General features: G+C 45.4%; 6 protein-coding genes across 6 annotated transcripts; 5 read left to right on the top strand and 1 right to left on the bottom strand.

The window, feature by feature from the left end:
* Positions 1–814: 814 nt before the first annotated feature.
* On the bottom strand, positions 815–2275 carry CANTADRAFT_19529 (mitochondrial 37S ribosomal protein mS29; the record flags this gene model as incomplete). The annotated part of the gene is made up of 1 exon (XM_020206458.1): positions 815–2275. The coding sequence occupies one exon, from the start codon at positions 2273–2275 to the stop codon at positions 815–817; it is 1461 nt and encodes a 486-aa protein (XP_020067046.1).
* Positions 2276–2452: 177 nt separating this feature from the next.
* CANTADRAFT_87879 (ATP-dependent RNA helicase) lies at positions 2453–4177 on the top strand (the record flags this gene model as incomplete). Its single annotated transcript, XM_020211392.1, has 2 exons — positions 2453–2479; positions 2609–4177. The coding sequence occupies 2 exons, from the start codon at positions 2453–2455 to the stop codon at positions 4175–4177; spliced, it is 1596 nt and encodes a 531-aa protein (XP_020067045.1).
* An 847-nt stretch (positions 4178–5024) lies between these two features.
* CANTADRAFT_45522 (NAD(+) diphosphatase) lies at positions 5025–6308 on the top strand (the record flags this gene model as incomplete). The annotated part of the gene is made up of 1 exon (XM_020209226.1): positions 5025–6308. One exon carries the CDS (start codon positions 5025–5027, stop codon positions 6306–6308), a length of 1284 nt encoding a protein of 427 aa, XP_020067044.1.
* Positions 6309–7257: 949 nt separating this feature from the next.
* On the top strand, positions 7258–8937 carry CANTADRAFT_24654 (phosphatidylglycerol phospholipase). The gene has a single exon (XM_020207174.1). It carries the CDS (start codon positions 7552–7554, stop codon positions 8731–8733), a length of 1182 nt encoding a protein of 393 aa, XP_020067043.1. The 5' UTR covers positions 7258–7551; the 3' UTR covers positions 8734–8937.
* A 327-nt stretch (positions 8938–9264) lies between these two features.
* CANTADRAFT_24653 (uncharacterized protein) lies at positions 9265–9911 on the top strand. Its single transcript, XM_020207173.1, has one exon. The coding sequence runs from the start codon at positions 9546–9548 to the stop codon at positions 9741–9743; it is 198 nt and encodes a 65-aa protein (XP_020067042.1). The 5' UTR covers positions 9265–9545; the 3' UTR covers positions 9744–9911.
* Positions 9912–10189: 278 nt separating this feature from the next.
* On the top strand, positions 10190–14017 carry CANTADRAFT_44339 (uncharacterized protein; the record flags this gene model as incomplete). The annotated part of the gene is made up of 3 exons (XM_020209096.1): positions 10190–11039; positions 11082–13099; positions 13184–14017. 3 exons carry the CDS (start codon positions 10190–10192, stop codon positions 14015–14017), a joined length of 3702 nt encoding a protein of 1233 aa, XP_020067041.1.
* Between the last annotated feature and the right edge of the window lie 196 nt (positions 14018–14213).

The following is a 14213-nucleotide window of genomic DNA, read 5'->3' as shown; positions in this document are numbered from 1 at the left end:
GTTTGTGTGGGAATTTCGGGTTTCGGGTACAAGATGTACTATTGTAAATTACGATCATGGGATCGTACTCGGAACGAAATTTTCAGCCATTTTCGGCCCGGGATAGTTCTCGTTGGACTATTATGCCCTACAGAAAGGTAAATTACCGGCTATTTGAGCCTTTCTGTACGCTGTGTTGTGTGTCTAGCTTAATAATTATTTGTACTGTGGTCGCAATGGTGGTTGATTCTTTGGGTGGTCAATTTATAGCAAGGCTCAAACGGGCACTTGGGGCGAATTGGATCAGTAAGTTTTCCTTTGTTCAGGTTCCTTACTCAATCACGGTCGTTCAGTTCACAGTCCCCTCCATATGATCCATTGAAAATCGCTTCATTCAATTTCTTAGAGGTGCATATCCGCTTTCTATATTTGAGTGACATCACTTCTAGGCAATTGCCACCGCTAATCGTCTGTAGGAGGCTTAATAGTATTGGTGAACTGATTGACAATTGATTGGGTATAATTGAGCTGAATGAACCATAATTTACTTGAACATTTGTTTTAGTTGCATATCCAAAATTGCATTTTCTTCTGAGCCAACAGGGGACAGAAAAGACTCAACTTCACGTCCTACTCCCAAAGGTTCAATGGTAGTTCGAGAACTCCAGACAAAACCTGTAGGGGTATATCGCACTGATGATTATTAGAGGTGTCTTTACTAGCTGCTAAGCATTTCGTTCCCTCAATCTCTCCGACTAAACGAAAGGCTCTAGTCCAAGGGTGATCGCCTACTCATCTTCATGGCGCTGGAAGCTCTATTCCTATATACAAGTACCTAAAATATAAATGCTGAGGCCTTCAACAAGTGTGCTGGGTTACCTCCACTGATGGTGTATTGGTTATTCACAATTCTGTCAAAGTGTCTGACTGGGTCGAACTCGTGTTGTTCAAGCTTGCCGGCTCTGACGGCAGCCTTTTCCTCAAGAATCTCCTTTGCGGTCTGGTTGGACTCCTTAGTCTTGTAGTCGTTGACAAACAACACTCCAGCATCCTGGTAGAACTTCAACAATTCCTTCGATTCGTCCTTGGTCCAGGTCTTGACCTCGAACGGCTTGATGGAACCGTTTTGCTTCAATGTGTTGGCGACTTCCACGTCCAAGAACTTCTTCTTGGAGTATGGGTCGTACTCCTCGATGCCCAATGCAACGTCCAAGGTGGAACGGTGTTGGCCAAAGTCGCTGGTCTTGGCCAACAAGACTCCTCCCTTGGCAAAGCTCAATGCACCTCCAGTCACCTTCAATACGAAGTCTCCCATCTCGAACTCAGAAAGGTGGATATGGCTGAAGTCAGGGTGGTGATACTTGGTTTGTGAGTAGTCGGTGATACCGTTGAAGTTGTCGATGGAGAATAATACTGGGAAGTTCTTGGAGTGGGCCACGAGCTCGTCCACAAAGAAAGCGAATGCTGAGGTGGGGGCAAACTTACCAAAGTCGTGGTTATGTAAAAGGAGTTCGTACACGGTGTTAACGTTCTTCTTCAAGTTGTAGTCCACTCTGTTGGACTGGAACGAGATGTCTCTGGTCAACTTCATTTTCTTGAACACCTCCTCGTTGACCTGACGCAACTTGTAGATCCATCTCTTGGTCAACATGGGCTGTTGGTACTTGCCAGACTTCTGGTTGAAGATGTAGTCACTGGAACCGTTGACCAAGTTGACTCCGTTGTCGATGTGCAAGAGCACGACGTCTTCGTGCTGAGCCAATGCTAATGCCTTGGCCTGGGTGAGGAGCGTGGACTTTCCGACTCCGTTGGGTCCCACCAAACATATTCTGTTGTCTTTACTGGCAGTGGAGTCCAATTTGGCGATCAGTTCCTGGGCCAACCTGAGGGTGTTTTCCGAAACCAACGAGACTGGATTCTGGAACAACTCGTGGTGCTGGAGCTTCTTGAATGAGCCAAGTGTCTTCAACTTGGGCTCTACCTTGGCGTCGTATCTGGTGACTTGAGCCTTCAATGCTGCAAGGTGCTCGAACGACAACTTGTTCAATTCCAACGCAGAGAGGTCTGCGGCCATCTTCTCGAAGCCGAGCGCGCCCACAGCGTCCTTGAACTCCAAATGGGTCATTCCTGGCTTCTTGGTCTTGGTCTGTTCTCTCAGCACCTTGAATGCGATTTTGGTCTTTCTGGCTGGGGTTGATGGAGCAGCCTTTTTCATGGTGACCGACGTGGTCGAGAAGGCCTTGGTGCTGGGGCTGGCAGTTGCCTGGGCCCGGGCGAGTCTAGCTAATCTCAACATCTTCCTGGTGTGGTTGGGGATCCAATGGCTCACCATCAAATTTTCAGTATACCTGAACCCGTCTGGATGCAGGACGGCGTTCGTGGTGCGAAAATTTTTGCGGGTGCGCACTTTGGTGATGGTATATAAAGAGCGCCATATTCCCACTCCTCTGCATCGATTTGGCTTGCACCTCACATGTTTCTGAAAGGGCGTCCTACAAGGGTGTGGAACTATGTGAACGGCTGCATACGCCCGCGGGGAGCCGTACAGGCTGCGACGTTTTGCCGCAGCGTGGCCTCGTCCAAAAATAATAAGCCATTGCCTAGGCCTGCCGATGGCCCCAAAAAGCAGAGCATATTCTCGTTCGGCAAGTTCTCCCAGCTCCAGATCCCCGAGAAGAAGACAATTGAGTCGTCCAGCACTGGACTCGACACCATTGCTTCCTTCGACGCTCTCCGGATCTTTCCCACCGTGCGAGCCGCCATGGTGGAGGAAATCAAGTCAGTTTACAACTTGAAAAGTACCTACATTAAGGACAAGCAGGAGCTCGACATCAAGCCTTCGCCAGTGCAAGTTGCGGCTATCAGGAAGATCAACCAGCCCAGACTCCGCAAGGCCAAGAGTGCCAGTGTCGAGAAAGAAGGTGGCCAGGCCATCGTGGACGAGTTGGTCAAGAGCAACGAGCGCAACAAGCTCAAGGTGTTTACGGTTGCAGCCGAGACTGGCTCGGGGAAAACATGGGCGTATCTCGCGTCGGTGTTGAGTAAGCTCAAGGAAGACGATCTAGAGCATTTCACAAGATCCGAACTGCACTACGAAAAGGCCAAGGAAGTGCCCACCGTGAGGTCGATCATCTTGTTGCCTACGCATGAGTTGGTGGAACAGGTCTATGACACGTTGAACAGAGCCAACAAAATCAGGTACGACGTGGACGAATTGAAGGTGCACTCTAACTACGCCCAGTTCTTGAGCTTGCCCGACCAAAAGGACAGCTTGAACTTGCGGATCATGAAGTGGGGGTCAGGAGACCCTCACAACAGGTTGTTCAACGCTGTAAACAACAAGGGAAGAATCGACGTCTTGGTCACCACGCCAAGTAAGATCGCTGGTCTCGCCAAATTGACTAACTTCAATCGTCCTTTTAGATTTTTCAACTTCACGGAGTATTGTGTGATTGATGAGGCTGACACGTTGATGGACCAATCGTGGATGAAAGACACCATGAATATTGTCAGGAGACTCAATAAGTGCAAGGATTTGATTCTTTGTTCTGCGACGATCCCCAAAGAGTTCAAAAAGACGTTGAGCACGATCTTCCCCGACCACCAGTCCATCATCAGCATTGCCACACCATCATTGCACAAGATTCCAAAACAAATCCATGTCAAGATCATCGATGCCCAGGTCTCCCCATACAATGGCTCCAAGACCAGATGTTTGGCGCAAGCTTTGTACGCAATTCATAACGATGGTACCGAGCCTGGACTCGTCAAGCGTATTATTATTTTTGTCAACGAAAAGAAGGATGTTGATCCTTTGGTCGAATCGTTGGTTTCCAAGTACGGACATCGCCAAGAGGACGTTATCGGAATAACCGGTTCCGACAGTGCCCTGGATCGCTCCGACAAGCTTGAACCATTTTTGAAGCCTGCTGCATTGATCGAAGATGACATGGACCGTAGCAAGATTAAGATCTTGGTTACCACGGACTTAATGGCACGGGGTTTGAATTTTGTGGGGATCAAGAATGTTATTTTGATGGATCTTCCACGTAACTCGGTGGACTTAGTACATCGAATTGGCAGAACCGGCCGGATGAGACAATCCGGAAGAGTTTTTGTCATTGTGGACAAGAAGACCCGAAAATCGTGGATCAAAGGATTGCCCAACGCAATCAAAAGAGGTGTGACCTTGGGTTAACTGTGAGAACCAGAGCTCGATAGTTCCCGCTAATTGTATAATAGAATCTGGAGGATAAGGTATGTTCATTGAAGTGCGGCACCGATAAGTGATGATTCAAAAGATTTACAGACGTTAGACTTCCGAAACTTATTGAGGAGACCGTCTTAGACAGCTGATATCGTGCCATTTTGATAAGGCAATTACTAACATTCAGGATTGACAACGGTATGTACATAGAGGACGGGTGTCCGATTCATGTAAATAACACACGGCTGCGTGCCATCTAGGGACCAGATGTAGACGGTTATGATCGACATGCCAGCATAAATGGCAATTTGCCAAACTAAGCTAGCCAAAATTAGCTAAAATTAGACAAATTAAGATCGGCTGGCTAAGTCTAATTACCGAATAAATATACACTAGCCAGGCTGATTGGACAAACAAAGACGAACTAGTCCAACTAACATCGGCTAGTTAAACTAAAACCAATTAGCTATACTAGCTAGCGAAACGAAGACCATTTAGCTAATTCATTCGCCAGATTTATTGGCAGATTATTAGCTGAGATTGACTCTCATCTAGTGCTGAAAATCCGGAGTTAATTGCGAAATTATCTGCTCCCAGTCACCGACATTAGCAGATCTCGAACGGTCTATCCACGCCAAACAACCCAAATCCACCCTACCTCCCCTCAATACACCCCACCCGTCAGTGCTTCGTTGCCCCGCCAGATCGGCACAAGGTAGCGCGCTTACTAAGCTGTCGACAAATGAAACTGATATCTATCATGTTCAAGCTTATCAGACCGCCACCACGACCATTTGCCCACTACTTCGCTAGACGTTTCTACAACAAGTACTACAAAATGTCGCATAGTGCCCATGCCACCATCATAGAACAACAGAACGACATCTATTACGGCACCGAAGTGCTCAACAGAGTGTCGTTCTTGAGGGAAGACCCCGACTTCATCACAGACAGCGTAGGCCACGCCTCGGCTCGGTTCATCTTCTACGAAAACACCAACCCATTGGTCAACAGCCAGTTGGATGACAAGTTGGTGCTCCTTACCAACGGCGATAACCAGTTGGAAGGCCCCCAGGTGTGCAAGAAGGGCTTGCAAAATTTGCAGCAGTGGACCCAGGTCGTGGAAACCTGGGCTGAGGCCAACAAGAACCACGATGCCAGCATGCGTGCTCCCGAGAGGCCCACTTTCCTCTTCTTGGGGCTCCAGGACGAGAGCGTGGGGCTTGACTTGAAGAGCTTGAAGGCAGCGGACGATGGCGAAAGCGAGCACTACTTGGACCACCAGGGCCGCTACCAGGGTATTCCCTACTATGCTGTGGACGTCACCAACGCCCCAACCGTCCGTGATCTCGTGGTAGATTTCTACAACTCCGAGATCAACAACAATAACCAGTCTGCTGCCGACAACGACGTCATTTTCACTGCCCACAGAAAGCACCATATAGGCTTCACCAACACCGAGGCTTCTTTGTTCTCGCACGGACGTATGTTCTTGGACTGGTTGGCCAGAAATAGGTTCTGTCCAGGATGTGGATCGAAGGTTATTCCAGTCCACGCTGGAGGCAAGTTGAAGTGTACCAACAGCGAGGCTTCCGAATGTCCTGTGCAGAGCGCCACTGTGTCCAATGTGTCATTCCCCAGAACGGATGCTGTGATCATTACCGCAATCACTAACACCGACCGTACCAAGGTGTTGTTGTCGTTGGCAAAGAGACATGCCCACACCAACATGTACGCATGTACTGCAGGCTTTATGGAGCCCTCGGAAACTGTGGAAATCGCCACCAAAAGAGAGATCTGGGAGGAGACTGGCGTGGTGTGCAAGAAGATCAACGTGGTGTTGACCCAGCCTTGGCCGTTCCCTGGTAACTTAATGATCGGGTGTATCGGGGAGGTCGAGTTTGATGGTGAAAGCGAGGTGGTCAACTTGGGCCACGACAGAGAATTATCCGACGCCAGGTGGTTTGACATCGAGTTCGTGCGCAAGTTGATCTACAAGAACGAGGTCAAGGACGGCGAGGATTTCAACCCCGAAAACATCTTGCTTCCATTCCCCGAGAGCATTGCCCATTCCTTGATCAAATTGGCAGTGGACCAGGCCGGCAACAAAGGCAAGTTGTAGGAAACACACCAGAATAATATAAATTGCAACGAATAGAAAAGTTGTAGACGAATAGCCAGTACATATAAATTCAACTTCTAGAGAATGGTAGATGTAAGCACAAGTAATTATTACTTCTAGAGAGAAAGGTAGATGTAACGAAAAGCTGGAATTATGTCGAGCTTGCACTATTAATTACTATAACTTCTAGAGGGAAAAGTGGTTGTAGCGAAGCCAGAAATTATTATAGCTTCTAGATGAGAGAACGGCTAGAATGGCAGTGCTTCTAATTGAGAAATCTTGTTTTGACCAAACCACTCTACTTGCCCATACAAGAGCACATTCCATAAATATGGAGCCAATACTGAAATACTATGAAGAACGGACACTAAAAATACCTCACACCGTAGGTTATAGAATAAAATACTTCATACCTAACTGGAAGTAGTATATACCAGCACTTAGGACCCATGCCCATGGATTGGTTTCTCCCAGACAATAATGCAACGCGGTGTTTCTAGGGTCAGAAATAACCTGAGAGAGCCAAAAAAAAACTCCCATCCAATGCCAAACCACCAGTGCCGGGATATGATCTTCACAACCTGAGGCATTATACTAGCTGACAATTAACCAGTCGATGGATCTGAATGAAATTCTAAGCCACTACTGAATATTCGTGTGGTGCAATTGCGTTTGTTCTTCCAACGAGTGGTACGAGATCGGCTAATTACATACTAGTGGAGACGTACAGCATCCCTTTAAACAAACCAGTAGTTTATCCGTACCAGAGTGTAGGCGTGGACCGACTGGAACGGATAATAGCAGTCCCGGTAGAGAAGGGCTGCCACCCAGTAGGTGGTCGCACAGGAGCGCACGTGACTCGCCGTTAGTGCCGATGACGTAGTCACCGTATTCACCGCTACGGCACGGATATACCGTCTTGGTCCTCCTCCAACTCCGAGAAACCTTTCAGCGACACAGCCATTGCCCCAAACACAGCCATCCCGAAGTCCCCGTTGCCGTCACGCTCAAGACCCCAGCGTAACGCCCCCGTCTCCGCATTTCGCTTCCCGGTAGCGCAGGCGGATAATTGCAAAAGAAAAGTAAAAGAAACGAGCCCCCACATCTCGCAAGCACGTTTTCAACCCTCCAGACTATTCGATGCCACAGCCTGTCATCTCGATATATTTATAGGTGTTAGCACCCACGTTCAGGAGCCCCCACCCACCACATCAGCCATACTCAAACCAGTTCACTTTTGGCCATGTCTTACACCTCGCCAGTCATCACAGGCCATCGTGGCTTCAAGGCCAACTACACGGAAAACACGCTTCTAGGCTTTGATAAGTGCTACCAGACGGGTGCCACCGTGATCGAGACCGATCTCTGGCTCTCGCGAGACCAGGTGATCGTGATATCGCACGACGTTACCACCAAGCGCATCTTTGTGGATGCGGATGGCAACGAGACCAACTACAACATCCTCGAAACCAGCTACGAAGACACCCTCAGACATCTCAGGACCACGTCTGGTGAGCTGTTGCTCACATTCCAGGACGTTCTCAGGTGGTTCGTGCAGTACATCGACGACCATGACTCCAACAGCCACAAGCTCCAGTTGGATATCAAGCGGTTGAACCCCACCAAGATCCTCAAGCACCTCATCAGCGACCTCTTGGCAGTCAGGAATGATATCGCGTGGTGGTACCACCGCATCCAGTTCGGGATCTGGGACCTCCGTTTCATCAAGTACTTGAACCAGGAGGACTTCTTCCGCGAACACTTTCCCGGTACCCCCAATGCTTTGGGGTACTCCCAGTTCGACGTGTTCCACATCTCGCTCAGCTGGAAGGACTCCATCCACTACATCAACTACAACTTCTATCTCGATGCATTGAGCGAGTTGAAGAAGGACAACCTCTACCGCGTCCGCATCACGGGAGTGTCGTTGCTCTACGTGCTGACGTGGTCGCCCCAGTTCGTCACCAAGTTCGTGCCGTTGCTCCGCATCCAGCGGTTGAAATTGTACTCATGGACCATCAACACCATTCCCCAGTATGACTACCTCGCCAAGATCGGAAGTGCAGCCAATCTCGTGGAGTACGGCATTATCACCGACCATCCAGACGTGATGTCCGACCACAAGAACGACAAGGAGCACAGCGAGCGCGACCAGTTGGCCCGTGACTTGGAGAAGTTGAAGACCTACTCCACCTGTGACGAGGCCTACAGTGAGGAGGGCGAGTTGAGGATTCAGGTGTCCTTGAAGCAGAGATTCGTGTACTTCTTGTTCTCGACGTTTCAGGCGTTTACCAACATGAGGGCAGTGACTCCTGAAGAGAAGCAATACGACTCGTACGTAGATGAGAACAGGATTATTCCGGCCAAGGACAATCTGTTCTTCAGATGGGTTTTTCAAAAGTGTCAGAAGGTTGGGATTTTTTAGAGCTATGAATAGAGAATAGACAAATAAGAGAATAATTACTGGGTAAAGACACACAATAACAGATCTTGTCGTGAAAAGAAATTGCTTGGGTTTGCACTATAGTCAAACTCATAAATTACTTCTTTTGTTGCCCTCGATAGATTTAGTGTAGGTCAAGGGAGGTATAGGAGAATATCTGTTCCAAGAACATACTAGGATACAATTCACATCGGGCGAATAAGGATAAAATTAATAAAATTAATGTGTTGTAAGAGGCATTAGTACTAATCTGGCTTAACATCATGCTGGTGCTCAAGCATTCCAGGCACTAATAATTTTAGTCAGGTTCGGAATAAAAAATTCATCGTAAATCATTCTTGACTTCTTTTTGATCGTCTCTAAATTACTAATCGGTTTTTGGAAATTACGCCCAATGTCAAAATAATTAAGGCAAGGGGGTTTCCTACATTGTGTGTCGTCCGAACTGTTTTCTTGAAGATTACATATGTGGTATATTCTTTTCGGCATTACGATATTCGGCTTGCCACACGGACGAATCTTTCCAAATCTCTATTTGCCACAAAAAAACTAAAACAAACGATTATTACATTTCAGATGATTACGGCAAGTGGTATAACCTTTGACTCTTACTTATGAATCAGATAGGTTTGACCCCAAAGAGATAACAGAGATAAAGAGATAGCAGGAATACTACAGCATGGCATATTCCCGCTAAGTCCACCAGTCTATGAAAACTACATGGTTTTTGATCAACTAGGCCAGTGACAGTCCCGCACCATTTATTGATTTCTTTTCTTTCGACTCGATTGAGTATGGAGAATGAATCAAAATTGCTCCAAATTATCTTCCAGGGCACAGCAAAAATTCGCTACTCCATTTCTCTATCTGCTCAGCCCTTAAGTCTTCCTAGCGGCCTCTCTGCCACTGTACCCCTTTTCATCTCTTGCAGTGTGCAATACACTGTAAACAGTTCTCAATGTACTCGGGACCAGAACTACATGCGCATGTAGCAGCCTCCTACACCATTGGCCAAGAGATTGGCACTAACAGCGTGTTCGGCCTAGTGTAAATTATGGAAAGCGCTTGTTGGTCTCCGGGCTATTTTCAACGATTTTATAGGTCCACCGCAAGAGTCGTAGCCCTTTTCTCGTCTCTAATAGCCCTTTACCACTCTCTCCTGGCCCTTCTAACCTATCCTCACGTGAAGATTGCAACACGCGATAGCTCCTGCACACGGCCATGATATAAGCTGAGATTTTCTGTCTATAATGTTTTTCTTCCCTACAATTATTTATTCACCACCTCCAAACACATCTGGACGGCACCCCCTGGTCCCGTTTGATCAATCAGCTTTTGGATAAATCCCCGAGGCTCCGTACCGCCCAGATCGACTGTGGCATCCGGCTTCCATTTTAACAGCCATTATTCGATCTGATTATCCGCATCCACACACGAAATGGTGCTTTACAAAAGAAAACAAGTGACGTTTGTCAGACCGCCAGACATCCCCGATGATCTATCGACCGAGGTGTTTTTTATCCCCGAATCACGCGAATGGTTCCTCACCTACGATCAGTACTTGGCCAGAATGGACTACTACCATCGCCGTAAGTTTGTGTGTGAAATCACCGGCAATTCCTGTCTAACGTTTTTCGAAGCATATGAGAGTGAAACCAGAGAGATCAAGGGTGTGGAGAAGAATTTCCCGGAAGCTTTGAGAGAGCACATCTTGCGCTTTCTCCAGTTCAACAGAATAACAAGACTCGATCAGCTCATTGATAAGGTGTATCTGGTTTTCCGCAACGATTACTTTCCAGGCGAAACCATCTACATCAAAACTAGTCACCTGGAGTCGGTCGGCACATCCCAATTGGAGGACGACAGCGATATTCACCCTGGCTCCAAGCAACGTGGAACCATTCGTGAGAAGGTGCAGTACGGCAATTCCGATAACGTGACAACGAAGTATCTAGTAGTGAGACTACATGACATGCTGCAATCGATCGTCACAACCGATAAGATCTCCAGAGACCGTAACCATTTCACAAAATGGCTTATTAAAACCTTCATCAAGTTGACCATGTCACGCTCCCATAAAGTAGGAGCTCCTTGGGTGGTCAAAGACAAATTCGCTATCAAGTACAGAATTCCTCAAGAATATCCTGAAGATTTGAAGCATTTTGCTGATTCAACTCCAAATGGGGATACCTTATTTGAAGAACCAAAATCGAAAGGTCGTAAATCAGTTCAAGCGGCAGCTGCTTCTAAGAAAGTGAAGAAAGCCGATCCTGCTGCCACCACAAGCAGTAAAGCAGGTGCTTCTGGAAAAAAGAAAGTGATAAAATCAGAGGACAAGAACGGGAATAAAAAGGCACCAAGAGTAGGGCTTCCGCCAGATCAGCTTGCCAAAATCCCTGCTGACAGGAGAACAAAATTCCCCTCACACTTTTTACCAGAATCGTTGCGCAAAGAGTTGGAACTCGACGACAATGGCGTTATTAATGAAAAGGAAATCACTGTTGCAAATTTCAATGCTCTAACCCTTCTACAACCTTCCAAAAAACACATTATTGATGATTTGGAGATCAAATTCCATATACAAAATACCAAACCTCAACCTAGCACGTTAGAATTGCCTGAAAATGCATTGCTTTGGAACGAACACTTGATCGAGGAGTATAAAGAGGATATCAAGACGAATATTAGTGAGAACAACGAAGATAGTGCCAAGGTAGAGAAGGTCCAGAAAATTAAAGAACTTTCAACGAAGAAATTATCAGTAGTGCAAGAGGCATTGCAATCATGGATTTTCCTCAATGTGTACCACTCAGTGTTAAAACTAGATACCTTCACCTTTGACGATTTCATTTATTCTATGGGTTGGAGTTTGGAACAGTTTAATGATATTGGTCGCTGTGAACTCCTAGATGAAATTTGGTGCGCTGTTTTGAGTGCTATTGTCTCCAATCATCCGCCAACTATTCAGCAATCTAAGTTAGCCAAACAGAACGACACAATCTTTGGTTTGTTAATCAATCTTCCTCCCAAGAAATCTTTCATTCATAAATCGGATCAAGTTGGTGATGGCGAAGAAGATGATGATGTGGATAGAGGTTCTGATACAGATCAAAATGATAAAACGTTGAAGAGCGATGACGAAGATTCGGGAAATGAATCAGGTGGCGAAGAAGGCCCCAAGAAGAATAAAATTGGAAGAAAATCAGAAAATGATAACGAAGAAGCAGATAAAGAAGCAGAAGATGAAGATGAGCCAATGGAAGGTGATGATGAGGATGAGGAGGATGAGGATGAGGAGGAAAGCGAATTTTCTAGTGAATCGTCAAACGATCACAATGCGTACTCCTTGATCAATTACCGAAACATTCCTTGGCATGATCGTCTTCGTAAGCGGACATTTAAAGATGGCAACTGGCAAATAATTTTGCTTGGGGTTCTTTCCATGGTAGAATATATCCCTGTTTATAAGCCTGTCATTGAAGAAGTTTACAAGGTATTGGCACCGAAATCAACTTCTCCTTCTCCTGCTGTTGCGGAATCCCAATTCTACGAAGAAATGGATATCAATTTGAAGTTCAAAGTGTTAACCATTTTGGTTGAATTATTGGCCAACGGAACTCTAGTGAGAAATTATATCGATGAGTGTTTAGAGGAGTCAACGGTTTTGAGAAGAAACAGATTGGATAACCTCAAGGATTACAGAACAAATTTTGAAGCTGCCCAAAAGTTAAATGTTCAAATACAGGAAATTTTGTCAAAGCAAAATGAACCTGAAAAAGCTAGTTCAAACTTGTCCAACGGCAAGGAAGATACGGCAACACCCACTGTCAAAAGGTATAGGTTGAACTTAAGAGTTGTTGAGATGAATGTTGATGAGAAGGAAATTGCATCAAAGAATCCTGATTTTAAGAAAGCTTGGGACCAAAGAAAGGACTACTTGGTTAAGCTTGAGGAATTAAGAAAGGATAAGAGAGATATTGAGAGAAAGTTGACTGAGTTGGACTGTCAGAGAGTCAAGCTTTTAGGTAAGGATCGTTTATTTAATAGGTATTGGTGGTTCGAGAATAATGGTCTTCCTACATTTTACGGTGGAACAAATGATGATGACGAAAATGAAGATGAAGAAAAAGAGAAGGAAAAAAACGAAGATTCAGCAGAAGTTGATGACGACGGAGATGATGTTCTCGACGAAACCTATTTAATGGGCAGATTATGGGTTCAAGGACCATCAAATGATGATTTGAGAATTCATTTCGGTAGAACTTTCGAAGAGAGTGAGTTGTACAATCAGAAGTATAATGAGTTAGAATTCGAAAATTATCAACAACAAAAGATAAAAAGTGAAGATGTTCATATTAAATCTGAATTGACGGAACATTCTTCAGAAGTTCCTGTTCCTTTGACAGAAGGAATCGAAAATGTCCAAGTACAGGCCCAGGAAGATTCCAAAACTAAAATCAAAGGAGAACCTTCAGGAGATTTGATCAAAGAGTTAGATTTCAAGAGTCTTCCTGAACCTTTCACAAAGACAGTTTCGGAGCTCTATGGTGTTTCATTTGAGAATAATGAGATATATCGTTTGAATGCAGGAACTAAGGAATTGATAGTGGATTGTCATGGAGCCTTGAAAGCCAATCAGCTTATCAAGGAGTTAAGCAATTTGCAAAGAAAAACCATAGAAGAGTTTCCTGATCCTTTAGTCAATGGTACCAATTGGAGATATTACGATGAACCTGAGCAAATAGATGAATTAATCAATTGGCTCAATCCATGGGGTAAGAGAGAATCTACCTTGAGAAAAGAATTGGTTTCTGTGAAAGACGTGATCGTGTCTACCATGGAAGCAAGAAAGAAGGCATTATCCACGAACAGTGCCCAAGAAGAGGAATTAAAGATTGAGAATGATTTGAGTAAAGTCGATGCCAGAATTGAAGCTTTACAAAAGGATGATGAGTTCGATGATGATGACACCATAGCTCCGTCGAGTGTCAAAAAGAGGCAACTTCGTAACAAGAGTGCTCCTAGAAAGCGTCAAAAGCTCACTACTGTGGGAGAAATCCTTGAATTGGGAGAACTTGATGACTTGAATAAATTAAAGAAAGAATTGACTTCAGAATTGGAAGAGAAGAAAGAAACTCGCGACTTGCAAAGGGTTTTGGAATGGGTCAACTCTACAGCACTTGATGAATTTGACAAGTCCTTGTACGAAGGAGGAGATAAGTCTAAGGTTAAACACACCAGAGGAAGACCTCCAAAAAAGCGTTAGTATATGTATAAATAGGATGTATTATTAAATGTAATTTTAGAAGCTCGTACAATCAGATACTGGTGTAGGTTATGGATGTCCTATTATTAAATTGGTTGAATCTTTTCGATTGTCCTATTTGGAATTCTCCAGTCATTGCAAGTCACACATGAGCACTTTTGGTGCGTCGTGATATTGACTGATCTATAAAAGCATT

Source organism: Suhomyces tanzawaensis (assembly GCF_001661415.1).
Source record: "Suhomyces tanzawaensis NRRL Y-17324 unplaced genomic scaffold CANTAscaffold_1, whole genome shotgun sequence".
In the NCBI taxonomy this organism is placed as follows: domain Eukaryota; kingdom Fungi; phylum Ascomycota; class Pichiomycetes; order Serinales; family Debaryomycetaceae; genus Suhomyces; species Suhomyces tanzawaensis.
The sequence above is the reverse complement of the archived record's forward strand: the minus strand, read 5'-3'. Positions and strand labels throughout refer to the sequence as shown.

What these genes read in the sequence shown, in the direction of transcription:
- CANTADRAFT_24654 (XM_020207174.1), top strand. Translation starts at nt 7,552, where the DNA reads ATGTCTTACACCTCGCCAGTCATCACAGGCCATCGTGGCTTCAAGGCC.
- CANTADRAFT_24653 (XM_020207173.1), top strand. Translation starts at nt 9,546, where the DNA reads ATGGAGAATGAATCAAAATTGCTCCAAATTATCTTCCAGGGCACAGCA.